Source organism: Varanus komodoensis, unplaced genomic scaffold (assembly GCF_004798865.1).
Source record: "Varanus komodoensis strain SLA01 unplaced genomic scaffold, ASM479886v1 scaffold26, whole genome shotgun sequence".
Taxonomy (NCBI): Eukaryota; Metazoa; Chordata; class Lepidosauria; order Squamata; family Varanidae; genus Varanus; species Varanus komodoensis.
Genome location: NW_025335684.1, coordinates 9,519,875 through 9,542,683, shown reverse-complemented (window position 1 = coordinate 9,542,683; position 22,809 = coordinate 9,519,875). Strand labels below are relative to the sequence as shown.

The 22,809-nt window shown below is 43.8% G+C and overlaps 2 protein-coding genes across 2 annotated transcripts; both read right to left on the bottom strand.

Moving 5' to 3' along the window:
- Positions 1–607: 607 nt before the first annotated feature.
- RPS15A (ribosomal protein S15a) lies at positions 608–10,079 on the bottom strand. Its single transcript, XM_044433630.1, has 5 exons — positions 9,990–10,079; positions 5,607–5,744; positions 3,864–3,943; positions 1,123–1,208; positions 608–742 (listed from the first exon to the last, which is right to left on the bottom strand). The coding sequence occupies exons 2-5, from the start codon at positions 5,737–5,739 to the stop codon at positions 649–651; spliced, it is 393 nt and encodes a 130-aa protein (XP_044289565.1). The 5' UTR covers positions 5,740–5,744; positions 9,990–10,079; the 3' UTR covers positions 608–648.
- A 3,170-nt stretch (positions 10,080–13,249) lies between these two features.
- On the bottom strand, positions 13,250–22,192 carry ARL6IP1 (ADP ribosylation factor like GTPase 6 interacting protein 1). Its single transcript, XM_044433619.1, has 6 exons — positions 22,091–22,192; positions 19,141–19,274; positions 16,871–16,990; positions 16,249–16,366; positions 15,833–15,917; positions 13,250–15,726 (listed from the first exon to the last, which is right to left on the bottom strand). The coding sequence occupies exons 1-6, from the start codon at positions 22,124–22,126 to the stop codon at positions 15,608–15,610; spliced, it is 612 nt and encodes a 203-aa protein (XP_044289554.1). The 5' UTR covers positions 22,127–22,192; the 3' UTR covers positions 13,250–15,607.
- Between the last annotated feature and the right edge of the window lie 617 nt (positions 22,193–22,809).

Sequence of the window (22,809 nt, the reverse complement as noted above, 5' to 3'; positions counted from 1 at the left end):
TTTTCATCATGCACCCTGCCCAGATCTTTCTACTAACAAAGATCTGCGTTCGTTACTTATTTGTGAAGTCCTCAACTAGACAAGTTTGTCTCAGGATTCTGGCCAAAGCACACATGTTCAAACAGGCACACATCTGCCAGTGGTAATTTGTCCATGTACATATAAGCAACGGGTTGGGTTATGCTACAGGACGGCTCACGTGTTTCTGAGCTGTGCTCCCCACTAGCATGCTTGTTTGTTTGTTTGTTTGTTTGTTTTGTAAAGGCAAGTGTCAGGATAAAGACCAGCAACTGCACAATGCTCACAGACGTCCTACAGAGGCATTCGTACAATGCAGATCATTCTTTTGTTAATGCCTTGGTGTACAGGCACCTGAGTTTATTCTACATGAAGATTCAGAAGACAAACTGAGCCATTTTAAGGAGTTAAAGCAGCACAGGTATTCACAGGTAAGGCCTCCCCTTGGCTCACCTTACAGTTCAGTGGAAAACATACTGTTGTTACCTGGGTGGTGTTTTATACCGGCAGGAAAGTATTTTAAGGTTTTAGTCATTCAGCAAGTGACCGCGGAACAAGAATTAATGTTTAAGACACTGGCTGCAGACAGTCCATTTGAACAATTTATTAGTATGCCTTTTTTTTACAAGTTTAGAAAAAGAATCCCAATATTTTCCCTCCTGTGTGTTTTCGCCTCGCTTCCTCGTGGTCCATGATGCCCGCTGAGGTTGTCAGCACAATGTACCTATTAAAAGATGAGGAAAATACACATTCAGAAAAGAAGAGTTTAACCTCAGTTGAGAAAATAAGATTGCTTAAATACTAAATGCAAATTTAAACAGTTCTAAAGCCAGCTAGCTGACAAGTGTGGAAATAAAATTTTATGTAGATCAAACTTATTCTATAAAAAGGAACAGCTTAAGTTGTTAACAAGGGATCAGATATAAGAACTCCTGTATCTAATGAGATGAATTTCCATTACAATACTTGCTACTGCACAGAATCAACAGCCTTTAATACCCACACAGTCTGCGAAGCTGAAAACGGGGAAGGGATGCCCAGGCAGAATTCACAACATCTCCTTTGTGGAAGCTCCAGCGATCGTTCTCCCCAGCTGGCACTTACCCAAACTGACGGGAAGGCAGCAAGTTGTTCTGCCACTTTTCCAAATCCTTCAGCTGGACATCAAATCTGGGACTGATCACACCACACTATCAAATAAGGGAAAAGAGGGAGAGGGTTGATCGGCTGCTGCTTGCAGAGGCACGGTGGTACTTTGCTTTGTTAAGAGATATTAAACGCTTTAAATAAAATAAATGAACTCAGCTGAGCTAACCAAGTCAGCAGGACATGTGAGGAAGTAACCAAAGTGCTCTAGTACCTGGGGAAAGCAGGAAAGGGCTGTGGATCCAGGCACAAATGTTCATGGGCAGTTCATGCAACCGTGCAGAGGGTCCTGAGGGCGCATGTGCTGGGGGTAAGTGGGCCACTATCTGGATGAGACCCCCAGAAACCCCACCTTTGCTGCCTCCATTTCCATTGTCTAAGATGGGATAGAAAAGGACTAAAGCCTTTGTCACCAGCCCCACGGCACAGACTTTCACAGTCCTGCCAGTACATTCTCAGTCGCCTAATCCCCATGGGTGTGGCTGCACTCCTGTCCAGCCTGAGAGCTTCTTCTGGAGCAGAGAACCACAGACCAGAAGTACCTCTGCTCTGGTCTCTTCGGCTTGTTTGCTTTTTTAATCTGAACTGCCATTACAGTGAAAGGAAGCCCTCTACTGATAGAAGCCCGTAGTCCCAAATCTGCACGAAGCAGCTGCGACAGCTACGGCAGACAGACCAGTGCTTCTGCCGAGACGCACGCTGCGCCCCCCTGCGCGCCAGAGGCAGGCTCCAGCCGGCATGATCAGCGGGCACCTGCGGGACTCTCTGGCGAGCGTAACACACTCTCCAGGAAGGCTCCGCTCTGCGCTTTTGCCCAAAGGTGCCCAGGCGGGCACACTCCCTGCTGCCCTTTCCCATGGGAAAGGCAGAGAACTGCAAATATGTGCTGCAATTAACATTTTTAGCCTGGCCAGTAAATTTAACTGAAAACTGAAGGCCCCAATTCCAGAACAGGGCAGAATGAGGACTCCGAGCTTTCCTAATAGCTTGTATCACAAGACCAAGCTTCTCAAAGAACAGTGAAGAAGGGGGGGTGGTACATGCAGCTGAAAAATAAATTAACAGTGCAAACTGAATCCCCCTCCTAGAAATGAGACTTATTCCAAACCTATTCCAAAATCCAATTTCTAGTTTCCATTTGGAAGCCAGCTTGAGGCAAAACAGGATTTTTGTTTGAACTGACCTGCCCGGATGTTTGTTAGTGCCAAAAGCAATTTCTGCTTAAACTCAGTAGACCTGAAACACCTTTATTTTCCACTGGATTATTAAGTAGCACTGGACTTGTAAGAGGACCAAATAACTGACACAAATACTACAATTTTTGGAGTGTTACAGAGCTCTTCCTCTGACTAAAAATACTAAAAACACGTACTAAAAACAAGAAAAAGGGGGAAGGAGGAAGAAAGAGCAAGATGTTCAGAGCTCTCTCCATTTTTTTATCCTTGAGGGAAAGCTCCAAAAGAATCCCAATTTTGTTACTTTTGTCTCAACAGATATGCTTTACTTGCTATCTGCATTCTTCTTAAACAAATCAATGTAGCTACCTAGATGTACGGATCATGACATAAGAAATAGTTTAAAACACTGACATGAATGAATAGAATTTCACCCCCTCAGTTGACTTTTGTTTTTTATTCACAGAAAACTGAGTGTGGAATGGGTATGACTGATTTGCTGCTTATCTTAGAACGTAATGCAACAAACTGACTACCTTTGGAAAAGTCTTCCAGCCAAGTGTCAGGGAACTTCATTAAGAAAAAGAAAAGAAAAACAGGAATCATTTCAGGTTCTTGCAGCAATTAACTCAGCAGTGAAAAATATTCCTCTTGGCAGGAAATAAAAACAGGACCAACATACGAAAGCAAGATTGCAAGAGTGCAATGCTGCTTTCTACATCGGATCAGACTTCATCAAGGAATAATATGTTGGTGCTACGACGTGAAAATTCTATTTTTGAAGTCACTGGCGTGTGGGGGCAGAGGCCTGGACTGAAATATACAAAGCCTAACATTTACCACTTTAAGAACACATACAATTGCACTATCTGGCATATGTATGAAGCATTATGAAATATAATCAACTTCTAAGATGAGTACAAAGAGCTGTAAATTGTTCAATGAGTTTACCAGCACTTTTTCCACAGCCTGTTCCTCTTATCTTTTTCTAGGCAACCACATTGCTAGATAAACATTCCAGTTCCTCAAAAACATGCTAAGCTTTTCAGATGTTTAGAAGTCCAAGAATCATTGGCAAGGCTAAGAATGCAGAATTGTGTGATTCAAGGCAGGGTCATGGTAGAGATCCAGCTAAAACCATCAGATTTTGATTTCTCTGTACACCCAGAAGACTTGTTTCCTTACGGTAGGACTTTATACTGTATACTTTATACAAGCTGCTTCCAAATACTCTTCTTCACAACTAACGGTAGAAGGCCAAGAGGGTCACTGTAAGGACTTTCCCACAGCCTCAATCCTAAGAATAAAAAATGTTACAACAGCACTATCTGCTAGAATTAAAGAGTCTGTAAAACAAAGTAGAGCCAAATAAGGTATCTGATCACCTGCCAAAAATTCTGCCCCCATCCAAGTTCACCTTCATTTACCACAACCAAGTCGCCAAAGACATTGAGATGAATTTAAATACATCCAACAATCTTATCACCCCAGATTCAGTTGTGCTAGAATTAAGCAGACACCTACCTTGTTGAGTCTGCCTGTAAGATTAACAACAATCTTCCCCGCTCTGTGATCATCAATGATCTCAAATTCACCTATGTAGCCTGTGGATTAAAGAACATGACTTGGTGCATTACAAACTGTAATGTGTAAACACAACTGCCAAGCTGAGAACCAAAACTACAGCCCAAAGAAACCCATTTTCTCCCATGGACTGCTGGACTATTGCACCCAGGCCTTTTATCAATGTCAAAGTTACAAGGATAGAAGAACTACTGTGGTCCAGTGAATAATGCACAACTGGGACCAGTAATGCCTGGGTTCAAGTCACTGTTCTGCAACACCACCTGGTAAACTTTGGCAGCTTCACCTGCCATCCCGTCAACTAGGAACCCTGACTGAATAAGCCACAGTGTTTATTTCTGACCAAGTGGTGAGCTGGTGTACGCAGCCTGTTTGCCCCTGCTTCTCCCCTCTCTTCATGCAAGCAGGCCAACAAACCAGGATTATGGCTACCTGCCCCAGACAAGCCAAGATAGTAAGAAAACTTTAAGCAAGGGTTTACTCTTGGCTTAGAAATCCTGGGTTGCCCAGGCACATGTGAGTAAAACCACAGCTTTGGAAGCATCATAAAACTGTTCCTTCTGGTTTGTTTACCAATTCTACCCTGTTCAAGGTGCGTTGATGGATTTATTGCACCACTTTTCTGGTTGAACTATGATATAAGCTAAGAGTGATTTTAGGGACAAAAGAAAATTATTCTTTGAGACAAGATTCTGATCTTTAGTGACAACTTGCTGGGATTACTTAAAAGTACACAGTTCCCAATCAGGATCTTATGTCTCCTCACCAGGATTTCAGCACCTTTTCAGTATTTGCAAACAGAAACGAACTATGGGGCACAACGCTGGAGCTGCAGTATGAGTAAAGACTTCCAAAACTGCAGGATGGCTTCCATGGATGAATATTCTTTTTCTTGTCCACAAATTCCTTTGGCACTGTGGCTTCTCTAGCTATTGCTGACCAACCGAAATGTTCATACAGACTGACTCAGTGAGCACGAGTACCAGCTCTGCTGATCAGACCTTGTTTCCTGTGACCTAGAAAAGCCACCCATTCTGTCCCACCCACAGAATGTACCAACAGGGATTTCCATACTTGGCAATGAATAAATACCAGACAAATTTGAATTCTTTCCAAATTTGAATCTTTCTTATGTGTCATCTTTTATGTGAAACCCGGGGAACATCTTCTGGCTTTTAAAAACCAAGTTGCTTCTATTTGTCACTCATTAGATGCTAAAATGATAAATCTAACTGCACAATCGTAGGCATATAGGATTACTTTCTTCCTCACCCCTGTAGTGCAGGGGACTACAATTTTCAGCTTGCCTTGCCCACCAAGCCAAAAACTGTAGTGCCAAGTTTTACCTCTCGGCAAGCAGCCCATTCCTGACAGATTTTTCCCCAAGGCAGAATGGGGTTTCACTGAACATATCTTGATGGGACAAACTTAGTTATTAGTTTCTTAAATATAAACTGAGCATTCCTCTCCCCCACCCCAAGTATTTTATCCTGTTTCCTTGCTAAAACAATAAGCAACTACACGCCCACAATGGTTCTCTTGAGCTAGAACACTTCCCAGCAGTTCAGCCCAGTTTCTGAACAGAAATTCAGATGCATCTTCTCCAACCAAAGCTGATTTTACGTGGCCAAGAATCTGGCCCTTTTCCAGACCATGACACCAAAGTTGCTTCCATGGACTTACCATGCTTCATCATCACAGTTAAGAACCGGACAATTACTTTGGAGCACGGTCTAATGAGAACTTGTCGCTTTCCACGCTTCTCTGCATTATTGATGCTTTTCAGAGCATCTGCCAGAACATTCATGCGCACCATGATGCCTGCGGAGATAAAATATACATGTTTAAGTGAGAGACCAAGTTCCTGGTGTACATCCGTGACTGCCAGGTGTTGGTTAACAGATAGCTGGAAGCGGTAGAAAACAGAGGGAGTGCATTAAAAAGGTCACCAACATGCACCTGCTGAACAAAGAAAGAAATCCTCACATTTTAGAACTAGCATCTGTCACTGCTGCACAACCATCCTTACCTCCACTTGCAAAACAAAAGAGAGTAAGTCCAAATCTTTCTGAGCACAACCTTATCTCCCCTGCAGGAGATGCTCATAAGCTTCTGAATACAGAGGCTGTCCCACATCCTTAAGATGCAGGAGTAAGGAAGGAGGCTGGAATCCACAGAAGTCGGCAGCGCCAGCCTCCTCCTTGCCCTGCCTCCTGGAAATCTGTGTTTCGCCCCATTTGAGGCCCAGCTGAAAAGGGCAGGGGGAGCCTGCAGTTCTTTTCATGCCAGCTTCCAGGGGCAAGGGCTTACCCTTGAGAATCCCTGCTCTGACATCACAAGACGTTAAAAAAGATGCAGAAAAGATGGAAAGGCTTCAGAGGAGGACAAAAAGGATGCTCCAGGACTGGAAACAAAGCCCCATGAGAAACTGGGTCTGTTCAGCTTCTACAAGTACATGAAAGACTGTCATAAAGAGGTTAGAACAGGGTATCTTTTTGACAATCCCAGAATGCAGGGCACAGAATACTGGACTTACATTATGGCAACCCAGATTCTGGCTAGATACCAAGAAAAATTTCCTCCCTGTCAGAGCAGTACAACAATGGAACCAATCACCTAGGGTGGTTGTGGGCTCCCCCACATTGGAGGCATTCAAGAAGCAACTGGACAGCCACCTGAGTGGGATGGTGTAACTTGCTGTCCTGCACTGGCAGGGGGTTGGACCCAATGGCCTTCTTGGCCCCTTCCAATCTACTGTTCTATGAATTAATAGCCCTCCCTCCCCTTCCTTCCCCCTCTGCCTTCTAACACTATCATCCTGGGGCTGCAACTCTGAAGAATCCTATGGCATCCTAGTCAACCAACTAGTCAATTCTGGAAGTTTCATCCCATCCGGCTCTTTACCTAAGTCAAAGCAATTTCACTTCCAGCAGTTTGGGGTGAAGGCAATGAGCAGATGATGTAAAGCATAAGAGGGTGACATAACTGCCCTAGCTGTTAGACACAATCAAGTCTCTGCAGCAAGGCTTGTATGCAAGTTCCTACCTACATTTAGATATGAAGAGTTCACACTGAAAGATCTCAGCATACATTTAGCACAGCACTAATGCTTATGGACTATAAATTTAAAAAAGCAAACACAAACAAACCTCCAAAAAAGCATCTTGCCTTAAAATCCTTTACTGAATTTCAACTAGCCAGGCAAAGAATTCAAGTACTCCTTATTTAACTGTGCCAAACCTTAGGATTTTAGGTTTTCTTGTTATTAATTTCAAACTCAACTTCCTTCAAAATGAATTCATTCTATAATCCCTGATGTTTAACAGCCAAATCAGAAGAATATTTTTATTAATCTGAACCTCTACTAAATACTATTACTACTAGATACAATCCAGCCCACCAATTTCAGTGAAAAAAGGAGGGAAGTTAAGCATGCACCTAAGTTACTTCCACCAATGTTACCTGGACTTAGTTGTTTAGAGCTGCCTTGTGCCCAAGCTCAGCACAGGAATAGTACATTTAATGGCATGTAGATTCTATATCAGGAATGCTGTAAAAACCAGAACTGCAGGGCCCCAGGGCCAAAATCCAGCTCTCAAGGAGTTTTCCGAAGACCACACTCTCTTCCCTCAACTACAAATCACTGAGCAGCTGCCCAACTTTCTGTAGTTTTCTCCCCATTTGTATAAGCTGAAATGCCTCTTCCATGGCTTAGTGATTTGCAGCAGCAGCAGCTTTAAAAGCTGGAATTTGTGGTCACTTTCAATCCTATCCTGTTGTCTCGCCCACCACTAGAGTGAAATACTCGCCAGGGCAGAATTTTCCAAGCTGTAATGCAGGCCTGTTTCAAAGAGACGCTGCACCCCTCCCATTAAACACAGAGATGATGCATTAGAAAGTCTCATCTTCCACACTAGAACAGCCAAACTGCTCACCTATTTTCAAAAAGTTTAAGCAATTCCAAGTGACAAAAAAATAGTTCTGCCTTGCAAACTCTAAGTCTCTATTTCCCACCCACCCACCAACCACATACAAACACGCACCTTTTAGTGTTATCTCTAGTACATGACATTAATAACTTGACCGCAAGGAACACTGCCTCCAATTTTTAAGAGCCGGTCCAGTTGGGTGCCTGAACACTCTTCTTGCAGATACAACCAAAAGAGCAGCTACTTGGAAGGTTAGCTTGTGCAGCACTGGTCAAAAGCACCCACCCCTTAGCACTGCAGAACAAATTAAAGGTAAATTTAAGAGTTGAAACAAGATGATTTATGGGATTATGGAATTGCTTTATCTGAACAGTAGCTGGCAGCTGGCAGGAAATAAAACTGCTCTACGACGAGATGCAAAAAATCAGAAGTATCTTCCAGCATCACACAGTTAGCTATTTAAGTTTTAAGAAGCATTCACGTTTTCTCTCTGAAAAGACCTTCACCCTAAAACGCATTTCTTGTGACTGCACTGGAGTGGAAGACGGGGCATATAGTATACCGTGTGGACATATATATGGAGTATATATACTCAAGGGGAATTGCTCACCATGCTTTTTCAGGGCTAAAGGTGGATAGCTGAAAAGAGGTTCTGGTTCAAACACAGCCCAGGGCCTCAAGTTTCTCATCCAGAATCAAGAGCACATAACAAAAACGTTAAATAAGGCTAGGATACCGTCTACTGTTACTTCAGTCTAACCAATTAGTTATGACACTAGCAATATATTAATGATAACTGCATGTACCAACACACAAACTCTGCGAGCATGTGAGATGTCTTGGACTACAACTCCCACCACCTCTGATCATTGGCCATGTTAGTTGACCGGAGCTGTATTCCAAAACATCCAGGGGACGCAGTTTGCCTACTCCTAGAATACCTAGGGAGAAATGGGGAAAGGTCTACTGACTTGATGCCCTGCGCCCAGAGAATGCCAGATGGGACTACGGGCTAATCCCACAGGGTTTTTACCTGTGCAAAGTGCTGTTTTTACTGCAAGAAACCAATATAGCAACCCTTTTGGGATTTTACACAGTTCAGTAAGCCATGCTGTTGTATTCACAGAAAGAGTCACACTAAAGATAGCTTTTTGTCCCGTTATTCATAAACTCATCTGGGGTGGACAATGTGTGCCCCTTTAGATTGTTTCACCCAGGACTCTCCTCAGCCCTGGGCAGCATAGCCAATGGCAAGCGCTCATGGAAGTTATAGGCCAAAATATCTGAACAACCAGAAAGCATCCACCCAGTACAGCCCCACGCAGCGTACCAGTATTTTGCTCATCTAACATGAAACAAGGTTTACGTCCCCATCGTAAACTCAAGAGAGAAAGCCAGCCGCACTGCTAGACTTTACACCCCTACACTTCCTTCTGTCCCAGCAAGGAACGCAGTCCTCTGCCATTCTCAACTGCAACGCAAGACTGAATGCCACCAGAGCGGATCCATTCCCCACTGACACCCCATCCGCAGAGGAACGCAAGACGCTGCCTTATACCGACCTGGACGGAACCACGCTCCAGCTAGGCCAGCGTTGTCGACACTGACAGGCAGCGGCTCTCCAGCGCTTTTTCGTTCCCTGCCTGGGAATGCTGGGGATCGAGCTGTTAACTCCTGCCCAGTCTGCGGTCCAGTTGAGGCCCCGCTCCTCCACACTCCCGGCTCTGCCTAGTAGGATGGGCTTCCAGATTTCCGTCTAGGTAAGCGCGCATGTATGAAGTCGCTGCCCGACATTCTCAACGCGCAAATGCGGAGCCACGGCAGCCGTCTCCGTCCCGGCAAAGCCCCGAAGCAAAGCTCCGCGGCTACTCCCTGCCTGCATCTGGCGCAAGGCCTCTTCCCCGGGCCAGCTCCCCCGCAGCCTCCACCGCATCCCGGGCATTCCCCCCCACCCTCCCCCCGCTCCGTTCAGGCGACCCCCGCGAGGACCAGGAACGGCGTCGCCACCCCCAAAGGAGCTGCGCCGGGAGCGCGGAATCCCGGCTTTTAGAAACCGGGCCGACAGTGGCCCAAAGACACAGGATGGATTCGATACGCGACGGATATTGGCGAGGACAGGCAGCCACTCGCTACTCACCAGGGCAGCAAGATGGCGGAAAAAGGAAGGCGGCTGGGTGTGCGCGGGGTGTTATGGGAAATAGAGGCGGCAGGAAAACAGGGAAGCGAGGAAGGCTCTCGCGAGAGTTTCCTTCTCAATTTCCCTCTCCTCACGTGAATGGGAAAGTAGACCCTTCTGTCTGGGAAATTATCCTTGATAGTTAATAGAGGAGAGAGCAGCAGCAGCGGCCAGAGTAATTAGACTGATAGTGCAATTCTTTATACTTAATACCAAATTTCACTGAGTTCAATGGGAATTAAACTGCATCTTCAGAGTATAAGTTCTATTTAACTCATACAAGCTTCCTTCTGAATAAACATGGATAGTGTTGTATTGTTGGAATACAATCCTGTGCATGTTGGCTGAGAATATTGGGCGTTGTAGGGCTTTTTCTGTATAAAGGTGCATAGGGCAGTGCCCTTAATGTGTTTTAGATCAATATACAAAGCTTGGCTTCTGATTCTTTTGGCTTTCCTCCACTGCCTGCCCTTTGAGTAGAAAGAACTGCTCATGGAAATTGGGGGGTGGGGGGATAAGGATGTGTTTTCTTGCGATGGCTACAGCTGCGCTTGGCCTTCCACAAACAGAAAGAAACAACAATGGGTACATGCTATATCCAATATCTCGATTCATGAAAGATGTTTCTGAAGTTCTGAACTGTTTAAAAGCACAACACTTGTAAATGAAAGTGAACACACTACAAGGCCTTTTTGTGTGAGAGCCCTGGATTCTGGCTAGGAAGAGGTCATTTAAATGGAGGAAATTAAAACCAGGCTCAGTTCACTTCTAATCTTAGATGACAGTGGATTACATGGCAGAGTCATCTTTATTGTTTCAGTACTATCATTGAAGCAGTTTGAAACAGAGTACATGGCTTCTCTCTCCACATTTTAGCCTCACAAATACCTTGTGGGGGAAGTTAGACTGAGGGACAGTGACTGGCTCAAAGTCACCCGGTGAAGATGTGATCCCCAGTAGCCCCAGTCAAAATCCACCACACCATTCTGCAGTTCTTGCTCAGGGTGGATTGCCCAACCTGCAAAACAGGAATAATGGAAGTGGGCCACATTGTAGGGTTGTGACCTGCAACTTGGGAAAGAACAGCACTGAACAACACTACATTGCCTGCTATTCTCCCAACCTCAGACTGACTCCCACCCACCCCAATCTCCAAGAGGATGTTATACTGCAGCATTACATTATTTCAACCACGCTTAACTTGCCCACCTGCAAAGGGAACTACACTGCAGGGCTTCCTAGACCCTTATCCTCCCAGCACAGCCCACCCAATTTGCAGTAGGACAGGACTTCATTAGGACTGGATGATGATGCAGAAGGGCTACGTCTTAAAACTGCACAGTTTTCCATCCCTACCTGAAATGTCTATGGCTAAAGATGAACACAGGAGTCTGTCTCAAGCGCACCAAGCTCTCGGCGCTGTGTCACTCTTCACTTTTCCTATCTCTGTGGCGCATGCGAAGGCGCCAGGAAGAGGCCGGGCCTTCGGAGAACAAACTCCCGGCGGCCCTTTCGGTCACGGTATCCAATAGCAACCAGCACGCTTCCGGAAAGGAAATGGGAAGAGGATGTCTCGGCCGGGCGATCTGTTGTGCAACTTTTCCCTTCTCGTTGCAGGCGGGCTTGGCGCGAAAGCAGCGGGCATAGAAGCATCGTTACGGAATGATGCATGTATAGCCTGCTTTTTCTCCAAGTGGCTCAAGGCAGCTTACAGAGTTCTCCCCTCGCCTTCGTTTTTTCCTCACGAGACCGCTGTGAGGTAGGTCGGACATGCACGACAGGACCAAGGCCACCAACGGCCCAGTCCTGTGCAGGCCTAGACAGAAGAAAAGCCTGCAGTTCTCACCTTGCCTTTGTTCAGCTTAAGCTTGCATGAGATTGCACGCCAAGTCTAAAGATCTCATCCTGCATCTCCCTGGTCCTAGGTAACACTTTAATCCAACAATTCTCTACAGCTTGTTGAGGTCAAGGCTAAGAAATTTGCTACTGTTTATGAATGTGTCTGTAAAGTTGAGCACTCATCTAAAATTGGGCCTGACAGAATTTCATAACCCAGACACTAGGTTTCCCCCTAGGTTGTGAACTGACAGTGCAAATGGGATTTAGGAAGAAGGGGCTTACAAGGGAAACAAGTATATTTAATATTAGTTAAGACCAGTGTATATCTGAGTAAGTGGCAGGCCCTTTTAAGAGAGCAATCCCATGCATGCTTACCTGGAAGTTCAGTCTTAGAGTTAGGGTCTTCAGTGGGGCTTATTCCTAGGCAAACATACATAGGATTGCAGCCTGTTCGCCATATTAATTTCTCTATACTATCCCTTATGTGGCATCATGCTGGGATGAGCCCATAGCTTTCTTGATTAAGACTGAAAACTAGCCAGAGGGAATTTGAACTCTTCTTTAGGAAAACTAGAAATGTTAGATGGTGTGCTAGATTTAAAAAGGAAGCCAAATGGGGTAGCTTTCTCATTCCCAACTGCAAATCTTTAATAATGGGATGGCCCTTTCAGAATCAGTAGAGAAAGGCGTCATTCATGAATGCCTGAATGTTTCCTCCCTTCTAAAGTCCATGACTAGCTAAGGAAACTGGCTATCTTGGGCAAGTAAAAGGCTGTTGCTTTTCTTCAGCAGTTAAAGATAAGCCTATCCTGAACAGTGCTACATGGTTGTCAGCTATCATAATGCCCTTTATTCTGGTCTAATTCCAGCCATATAGCTAAAATGCAGTTTTCCACCAAATCACTGGATACAACTCTCGTAAGTACAAATTCACTGTGCACTAGAATGGGAAACTGTCTCAGTCATGGATAGAAAAGTTACAAGGCAATTTGCCCTATTAGAAAAGGCTACTTCTCAACCCACACAATTAGTGAAAGGACTAACAACATAGCTCCTCTGTCGGCTGTGTAGCATGTAAGGTGTAACAGCCTTGCTAACTTGAGGGCGACTACAACCCACATCCCTGCAAAGGGAAAATGAAGTCTCAATCAGATGTGGAAAAGAATTCAGCCTCCAGCACTGATGCAGGAAGCATTTTCAATGAAACTTCTCCCAACAGACAATATGCAGTTTAAAATGGGATGTGATACAAAATCTAACCTGAGAGATGCCTCAAAACCTCAATGACAGCATTAGGGCATTGCTGGTAGGCTCATATTTTGCTAGCTCATTTTCCCTTGTTAGAGTAAAAAAAGAACATAGGAAGATGGATACACACTCAGTAAGATGTCAGTCTTTTTTTATTTTAGCTTTCTAGGTATACATTTATCATCCATTTGTATTACACATCAATGCAATCAAAATGAAAACAGCAATTCTGACCAAAAAGGCAAGTACATGAAACCGATTCCCCCTCCCTGCAACAGTGTCTTCATCTACCATTACACCCCATATACATTTCCATTATAGCATTATTTTCCTCACATGACACAGCATTTCTCTGAAGTCCAGTAATTGGATTTAAGTATCCTGTCTAAAATATAGATAACAAAACGGAGTGGGAGGATGAGAAAGGGAGACGGTGTTTTTGAGAATACTAGTTCCAGTAAGTCCTGCTTAGTTATTAAAGAATTCCAAAGCTGTTTCTGAATTTCATGGATGTTACTTTCTCTTCAGTGCATGCTCTGTCGCTAATACGTGTAACTGCAGGACACATGGATCACTACATAACTCCCACTGCTACTTGGCAACGATAAAATTACCACTGCAGGATACTTGTTACATTAATGTCCAACTGAAAGTGTGTTCTGAAATAGAAAAATGACAGCTCGCCGCAATGATACCACATTGCTATACTGAAACATTGACTGAAGGAGCTGTGATGGAGTGGTTCTTGTAATAAACACGCATAGGACACTGTCCTATGCATGTTTAAACAAAAGTCCAACAACTGCCCTAAGGAATGGTGAGCGGTAGGACATGCAGTGGATGGCTTTCTCTGTGTTATTACCTGAACCTCCAGGAGTAACCAGCCATTCCAGCAATCGGCAGGCTTCAAGGTATGGCACCTCATGAAGTAAGGTAGTAGTGAGGTGGATCTAATGAGTCTGAAATTGGTGTTCCTTTGGTTTTGAAAAACCAGAATCTTGATCAAGTCCAACTGTCACAAAAAGGATCTGTTACTCCATGGGCATCCTTAAATATGGCGTTATGCCAATAAGTAGCCTGAAGAACCTTGCCTTTGTGTGGCTGCCCATACTCCACAATGAAAGGATAAAACTGAATGAATTCAGCAAGTAATTGTGTGAGGGGCTGGGGTAGGAACTCCAGAATGTTTTGGCAAGTTTTGCTCTTACTGTCTTTCCAAATAAAGCCTAATGCTGCCATTTTAAAGTGGAAGCTTGCCATGGGGGAGAGAATCATCATTTTTAGATATGTTTTAGCAGATGGGAAAAAAGTTACTTTAATATAGGCCAGTCCTCTGTTTTGCCACCACTCGATTACAATTATGCATCCCTTTTAGTTCTGTGCAGGTATAATTGGACCACATTCCATTCTTTGCTAGCAGTGATTATAGCCTTTTCAGTCATTATTGGCAAGATAAAGACAGACTAGTTAAATTGTCTCTTCTTCCCCCCCAGAAAAAAGTAGAAAACTGTCAGAAATTTAGTTTGGTAAGATTAGAATGAGGCAGAGCTACTGTCTGTATGGCAGTAATGTAAGGACCAAGCCTCTCGCTACACTTTTTACTAAGCAAATAAAGGTAATGAAAAAAACCAAACTTCAAGGTTTCCGAAGTCTATATTTTCAAGCTGATAATAACACTGTTCATCCATTTGCAAATAAGACCGATGTGTGACTTTAAAACCCACATTTAAGATGCCTAGCTTTTTAACAAGTTACAACTTTTACTTATGTTTAGTAGTAAAAACAATAGAATTAAGAACACAAATAACTCCTAAGACAGACATGTTGACAAGACAGGTGCATCAAATATTTACCATGATTTTGAATACATACCACATTTAAAAAATTAAAGACCCATTTGCACATCAGAACTACAGCAATTTAAATAATAGAAACAAGAACATTCACTGACTGTGCATGCTGACTTCAGCTTCCCATAGCTTCAGTGCAATAAGCTGTACTACAGAGTTAGAGACAACTTGGATGCAATGTTGGAGTTCAGGGGCCATGTTTATTCAAACTATTGCCACAACTTCCTAAGACATTTTAATAGTCAAATTTGAAGGGTATCATGAAGTAGATCTAGACAGCCCAGTGAGCCTCAAAATACTTAACAGAAATGAAGAATTTTAGCTGGTGCCTTTCCACCAAAAACAGTAACAAAGAACATTTTCACACAAATGTCATCAGTTTACCACCACCATTACTCAACAACCTTATACTATGAGGTTCCTAGTTATGCTCAATGTAAAATACTGTCCATGTTAGCAGACAGCACTATGGTGTGATTCAGACACCACAGTGTTCCTATTTAAACAGCAGAAGAGGTGGCCATTTAAAGTTAAAAGGCAATGACCAAAATTAAGCACTGCTATACTTTTAAACATACAATAATTCACTGAATTGTTCCCAGAACACAAGTTATGCTATGGAGCGAAATAGCAAGTAAAGCTTCATTCATTTTTCTTCTCCTTTTGCTTGAGGAGTTTGTTGACCTCCCTTCTTGCCATTCCAGCATACTTTGAAATTATTCCATGCTTGTTTAATCCAGGAAACAACAAGAAGCAGTTCACTTGAAGAAAAATTAAGAACATGTTACCATCAGATATGCTATTTAAATGTCATCTAATTTATTGGAAAAAACATTGCTCTCCACTGTCACTTTATACACTGCTTACCAATAAGATAGGTGAGGAAGAGGTTGTGAACTTGCTGTCCTATCCAGGCAATCACAGCTAATGAACACAGCATGGTCATAAAATACTAGAAAAGAGAACAGAGAGCTACTTAGTCATTTTGTTCCAGGGTGGGAAGAGGAACTAAGTCAAATCCCCACATCTATGTTCTACCATACAAAGAAGTCAAGCGGGGTGGTGTGCACTTTCTAAAGTCTGCAATTCAAAAAACCGTAACTGCCAGTGCAATTCATAATCTTTAGTCAGAGCTAGCATGTTTTTAAAAAAATCTATTAAGACAATCACATAATTTCATTTTAGCAATTGAAAGCTTTTTAAAATACATATAAGGCAGTATGGTCTTATGAAGCAATATATTTGCAATAAAGCTAAAACATTCACAGAACCAGTTAAATTACCATTTTAGGTTTTTCCTCCTTAAATGTGAAGAGACGTTTCCACCAACCAACAATCCTGCGCCTTGTTTTTACCAGGTTGCTACAGATTTCATGGAATCGTTGCTGTTGTTCAGTAGTCCTTTAAAGAAAATATTTCAAACAAATCATCACATTTCATCTTCTGAAATTGCATACTTGACATTATACACTTTCAAAAAGGCATTCTTTCCACCTCCCTTCATCAACTTCTTGATACAGTGTTTGCCTCCTTCAAGTGTACATATAGTTGATTTAACCCTGTTACAGATAGCATAGACAGAGGATTGAGGAGATACATATTGTATATACACAATATATATCATGCACATTATATATTTTTCTCCATCTATAATTAAGATTAGCAGTGGTTTCATAAATTTGTTCAACATTTTAATAGAGTAAAAGTTGCATTCACTTGCAGATGGTACACACTGTGAATTACCAGATATTTTGAACAATTAATAATCATGAACTATAACCCTGTGTTTTATTAAACTGTAATATTTCAGGCCATCTCTCAGAACGTTGCAGGAGTGATTCTATTACTAGTTTTTACACTGAGATAAAATTAAAAAAACCCAGTGGCTTTAGTCCTCATACCTACCATTTACTGGAGCCAAAAATTCTAGGTGCAAGAGCAGGTACAAGGTAGTCAGCCAAACAAAGCAACATGACAAAGCAAGAAACACCTGAAAGAACAGATGGGTCCAAGTAGTATATCATCCTGTTGGGAAAAGAAGCAAAGTTGTTGCATGGATAGTACTAGAATTAGTGTGTGATCTTGGGCATGTTTAGACAGAAATGAGTTGTACAACTCTCTCCTAGGGCACGCTGGGAGTTACAGGGATTATATCTGCCTAGACATGCACAGGAACATGCTATTACATATTTACAGGAAAAATCAGGATAATCAGGCTGTCCTAAGAAGTAAGAGTTGCATTACAAATCAATTATAAAATGATTGTGTTCTTGGATCACTCTGATTTAGTCCTTCAGTAGAAACTTTACCTCACCGGTACAGAAACAGAGGAAAAGGGAGTTTGAAAGAGAGCTGGGAGAAGAAAAAGAATGAAAGTGAAAGCGAGCACAGATTTAAGTCCTGAAGAATACATCAACTAACCATCAACTTGCACAGAAAGCTAGAACCTATGGTAATCACAGCAGCATAGTTACTGCCTGTGATGAGTGACCATGATGGGTGCTTTTTACAAAACAATAAAAAAACTGGAGGGCACCAGGATGGGGGATATAAAGCGACATGTGGAGACCACATTTCTAGTAGCAGGGAGGGAGACTGGGCTAAAAGGGCCCCACCACTCAGGCTGAACAAGACTGAACAGTGTAATACCTTAACAGTGCTGCTCTTTAGAAAATGTAATTATTCTGATCTATCTTCTAATCCTGAAGAAGCAAACACATTACAGGTACGTAATGTCAAGGGGGTCCAACCAAATGTCTTAACTGTGATTAAATTTTAAATGCTTAAATTTAAACAGCAACTATGGTAGTCATCAGGAGTGGGGTGTGTTAACATTGTGGAAGACAAGTTTAACTAGTTTTCCCATGGCTTCTAAATAATTTACATACATTAATTCAATCAAGCAATTATATCACATTGGTACAGGAAGAGGGGCTGGGACTATTCAAGGTCAAATGCTAAGTTTGGGAACTGTTGTCAAGTTCTTAGATTACCTAATTTATATATTCTAATCATCTAAATGAATATACTTCATCATGTCCTAGTACTTATAGTTCTGGTGGAATTTAGGAACAGATAAACAGATAATTTCTTACATTAAGAACTTCGTTTTCATATTGCTGACATACCAGTCTTTCTTAATAGCTGACCCTTAAGCATTAGCCTCACTTTTTGCACAAGGCTAGGTGGAAGATACACCTAGTCTTGCTAACTCCTGAAGTTAGTCATGCATTCTGTCCCACTGTTTCTGCTGAGTGAATGGCTGCGTTTAAGCTCTCCCCAACTGTTACCTGGCCAGCAGCCCTGTTATGCAGAGCAGAGAGAGAGAAGGAAAGCAGGGCCATACCAGACTCTGCCTCTCCCTCAGCTGTCATTTAGCAATACTATTCTATGCAGCTACAGAGCAGAAAGTGAAAGCAAGCAGGGCCACTCCATCACCTCTGAAAGATGAGATGCCTTTGGCACCCCACAACTGCCACCCAGCAGCAGCCATTCTGTCAGAACACTAGAAATGTTTCCGTGAACTGTCAGCTTCACCAGAACTGGTTATGATAACTAACTTAAAACCTAGTGCCTGAGCTTACTTTCTCCCTTCTCCCTTCCCCATCTGCCCCCCTTTGTGCATCATACCTTACAGACAGCATGATTTACTGACATCCAAAAGCTGTTCTGGAAGCCTTTTGGGCCCAAGATCAGGGTAAATGAGCTTTAAATACACAGTAATGTAAATTTTTAGCACCAATTTCTTTTTTAAAAATTAAAGGCAAACATTTTAGTTCCAATCCTTAATCCCAATCAATAGATACCTGCTTTGAACAGGGTGACTACAAGCCGCCCCTGACATTTCTCATACTATTGAGAACTTATTTTATTTCGTGTGTGTATATATACATATATGTATATGTATATTTTAAATTATTATTATTCTAATGTGTATATTTTAATTTATGTGGTTTTAACTTACTGTTGTAAGCCGCCCCGAGGCTTCAGCGAATGGGGTGGCATAAAAATGTTTTAATAAATAAATAATAAATAATAAATAAATATTGCTTTCTAGAGGTTCACTGTATTTATCTACATAAAGCATTCCTTGTATCTTTCATACAGTACAATAGTTCCAATTACACTGTAAAGCATCCTAGAAGAAAATATTAAGGTATCAAATTGCAGCTTACAGAAAAATGGAGGAAACTACAGTGATCATGGCAGGTGGAAACCATGGTTTTTCCCAGCGCAGGATTTTGTCTGTCACCAGAATCACTTCACCCCATCCTTGCAGCTGCTCTTCCAAGCCAGCTGTTTCTGCAGCCTGTGAACATAAAGAATTAAGATATGCACCCGCAACAGGCAGAAAACATTTACACAATGCAGAGACTTTATGGGGTATAAAGGATATCTTTCTGCAAATAGTGAAATCTCATTTATGTTAACAGCTATATTATCCAACTAATTAGTTTCTTTTCTAATTAGAAGTGAACTTTTAAGTGACAAAATGCTGTTAGCCCCAACCAGGTAAATGGATTGGTTATACTATGCTAGATATGTTAAGACCCAGATACATTTTACTCTTGAAATGTTCCCACTAAAAGATGGGTGGGGGACAATATTCATTTGTTTAGCTTGTAAGACCACACACAACAGTACCAAACAGGACTTCCTGAGCAATATACATTCAACAAAGTAGTATCATAAATTAACCAAAAATTTTAAAAATCTTTTAAAAATATAAATTATGACTGCTACGTAATACCTTAACAAGATTTATCCTAAACCAGGATAATGGCTATATTTAGCCAACATTTAGCCAGTTCTTCCTGGTTGTACCCCTGAAAAGCTGCTCTTAGATTTGGGGACTTTCCAGGACATTGTGCAAGATGGCAGAGGAGCTGTAGGGGGAAAATTACCAGATCATTCAGAACAGCCTTTCCGCCAAGTGGCACTGCAGCTGATAGCTCAGTCCCTTCTGCATATGGAACGAGGCCTGCTATTCATGGAAGGCTGACTCTGGACCCTATTTTAAAAGTCCCTCCTCCTTTCCCTTTATTGCTGATAACTCATTAACCTCTTGGACCTGTTCCAATACCAGGTTTGATCATTTTGTTAGATTTTTCCAAAAAACTTGAAGAAAATGCGATCAATTTAACAGAGGCAAGGGTGTTAATAAATTTTTATTTATTTTTCTGAACATTAAATATTATGCAAGATCTTTGCAGGCTACAATTATGGCTTCTTTCAATGTTCTGCTTTGCATGTGTATATTATATTTTGTTTCTGTTACAATTAAAAAACATATACTTGTAATTAGGAAAAATAGTCAAGTCAGAGGTGAAAATATGATGAGCAGAAAAAAAAAGATGTGGTCACAGAAAACCCTGCAAACTTTAGTTTTTTTCTTAGTTTCAATTTATATCGCTGCTCTTCAGTTCAGCAAGTGATGGGTGTCGTAGCTAATAAAGCCTGGTTCTTAGTCAATTCTCTTTGGGAGTAAATGTAGCACTGTGCAAACTCTTCAAGCATGCCTTTTTGAAAGAGCAAGATCAGAAGAAAATTGGAATTGTTCTTCTAACTCAGTGTAAATGCCTGCTTGGCTATGAAAGTCAGGGAGCGCTCTTGCGTCAGCTGCACTTATCCACACTGTCCCCATAAGACTGTGATAAAAATAAAGGGCAGTTTCTTCACCCCCAGTCAGGCCCGAGTGAGGAGGGACACTGAAGGGCAGAAAATTGTTGTCTCCATTATTGCTGCATTTTTTCTCCCAAGGAGAAGCTCTCACGGTATTTTCTGCAACCAAAATAACTTACCCAGCCTAGGGTATTGGGCCAGTCATGAAGATTTTGCCCTTAAGTCCTCAGGACAAAGAAAACAAACTTGGAAAAACAGCAGCAACGAAAATGTTCACTAACCAATTTGTAGCACACACAAGGCACGCAAGGAGGGGGAATCTAGTGGCCAGAATGGATGCTACTGATCCACACTTCAAATTAAAAAGAAAGTCACACATCAAGTACACTGTAATTAGCCCCACATTGCTCATTAGCCATGTCAGCCGCCCTAAAACACTGCAACTCATCTGACAGCCAAATCCAGTGCATTTCTCCCCACCCCCATAGTTTTCCTAACTCTAAAAGAGGAAGGTGATAATGCAGATATCTGCTGGAAGAAAAGAAAAATTGAATGCAAGCACTTTTTCAAGGAAGCTTAGCTAGAAAATTTGCTTGGTGGTGAGAGGTGACCAACACTTCCACAAGGGCAACAGCTACAGAAAGCAATTACAGCATGCATAAGATATTTTGTCCGCAGGATTACCTATACACACAGATTCCTACTCCACGCTTATTTTGCAGAAAGCGCTGCCATCAGATCATCTGTTTTTCCTGCTCTCACACATTCTCTTTCTCGCTCACCACCCCATGCACTGCCCCAATGCCTTTCTTCTGAGTGACCATGTCTAGGATGCCGATGGAGGCATGCCTTGCCCTGCAAGTCCCAGCGCGATCGCCGCGTTAGCCCGGCTCAGCAGGGACACGCACACCCCCCGGGCGTTGCGGCACCTCAAGCACTAACGGACGAACGGCTGCAGAAGCGTCCACAGAACAGCCTTTCTGTAAGAAAAGCGAGTCGTGCTTCCACCACGGCATGGACATGCCCATACGGAGGTGCACCGGCCCGTTTCTATACGGACACTCAAAGACAACGAGCACGTCACCCCGATATACTCTAACTGACCGACGCGTGTGCCCGGACGCGCTCACACGCGCGGATCAGGCGGCCTCCCCCACCCCAAACCGCCACTAACGCCCGGCCAGCCCCCAAGGGCGCCGCAGCGCTCCCCGCAGCCGCTCTCCCCCCACGGAGAGGCCAGGACAGCCCACGAGTGGCTTTCCCCCCTCAGCCGGCGCCGCCCGGGACCAAGGGGTGGAATCGGGGAAGAAGATCGCCCTCCCCCGCAGCAAGCGCACACAAGGGGCAGGTGACCTGACAGGAAAAGCCCCCCCCCCCATGCCGCCCGCACGACACTTCTCGCGCTGCCGGGGCACTGGGCCCGAAGAGCCGCCCCACCGGCGCCGCTCCACAGCCGAGGCGCGCAGCCCCGCCACCCAGGTGCGCCTCGGCGCTCGCACCCACCAGCTGGTTGGTGCTCCTATTGTCGCCGTCCGCCATTTTGTGCGGCCCAAGAAGCTCGTGCCCGCGGGGCGCACCGTCCCCTCCGACGCCACGCCCAAGCACCGCCTCTCCGCCCGCACCGCCCCTCGTTCCTTTTATGCACGCGCCGCCGCTCTGCCCACTCGCTTTTCGTTTTCTATTGGACGGCAGGGACCAAAGCCCGCCCGCGAGCCCTCCAATCGATGGTGCTCACCGCGCCTCTGATTCGAACGCGGACCAATCGCCACCGTCACCGCCTCTCCTTGCTGTTGCTCAAGTCCTGAGCGCGCGAAGGGGGAGGCGAAGGAACGCTGGGAGCGAGCGCGTTCTTGCTGCTCGAGCGGTTTTTGCGGGGTGGTGGGTGGCAGACGGGGGGGGGGGGGGAGCGGCTGAGGGAAAGCCTATGGCAGCTTCGATAGGAAAAGGCCTACAACCCCCAGCATGCTCCAGGCAGACGTGCTGGCTGTGGTATGCTGGGATTTGTAGGCCTTGCTGTCATGTAAGTTTAGCGCAGAGAAGCAATGTGGGGCAGTGGTTAGAGTGTCGGAATACGGTTCGAGAAGGTGCAGATTCTCGTCCGCCGCTCGGCCATCAAGCTGAGCGGGCGGCTCTGGGCCAGCCTACCTCCCAGGGCTGTTGTGTGGATGAAATGTGGAGGAGCACATTAGCCGCCTTAGGGGTCTTGCAGGCAGGGCCCAACC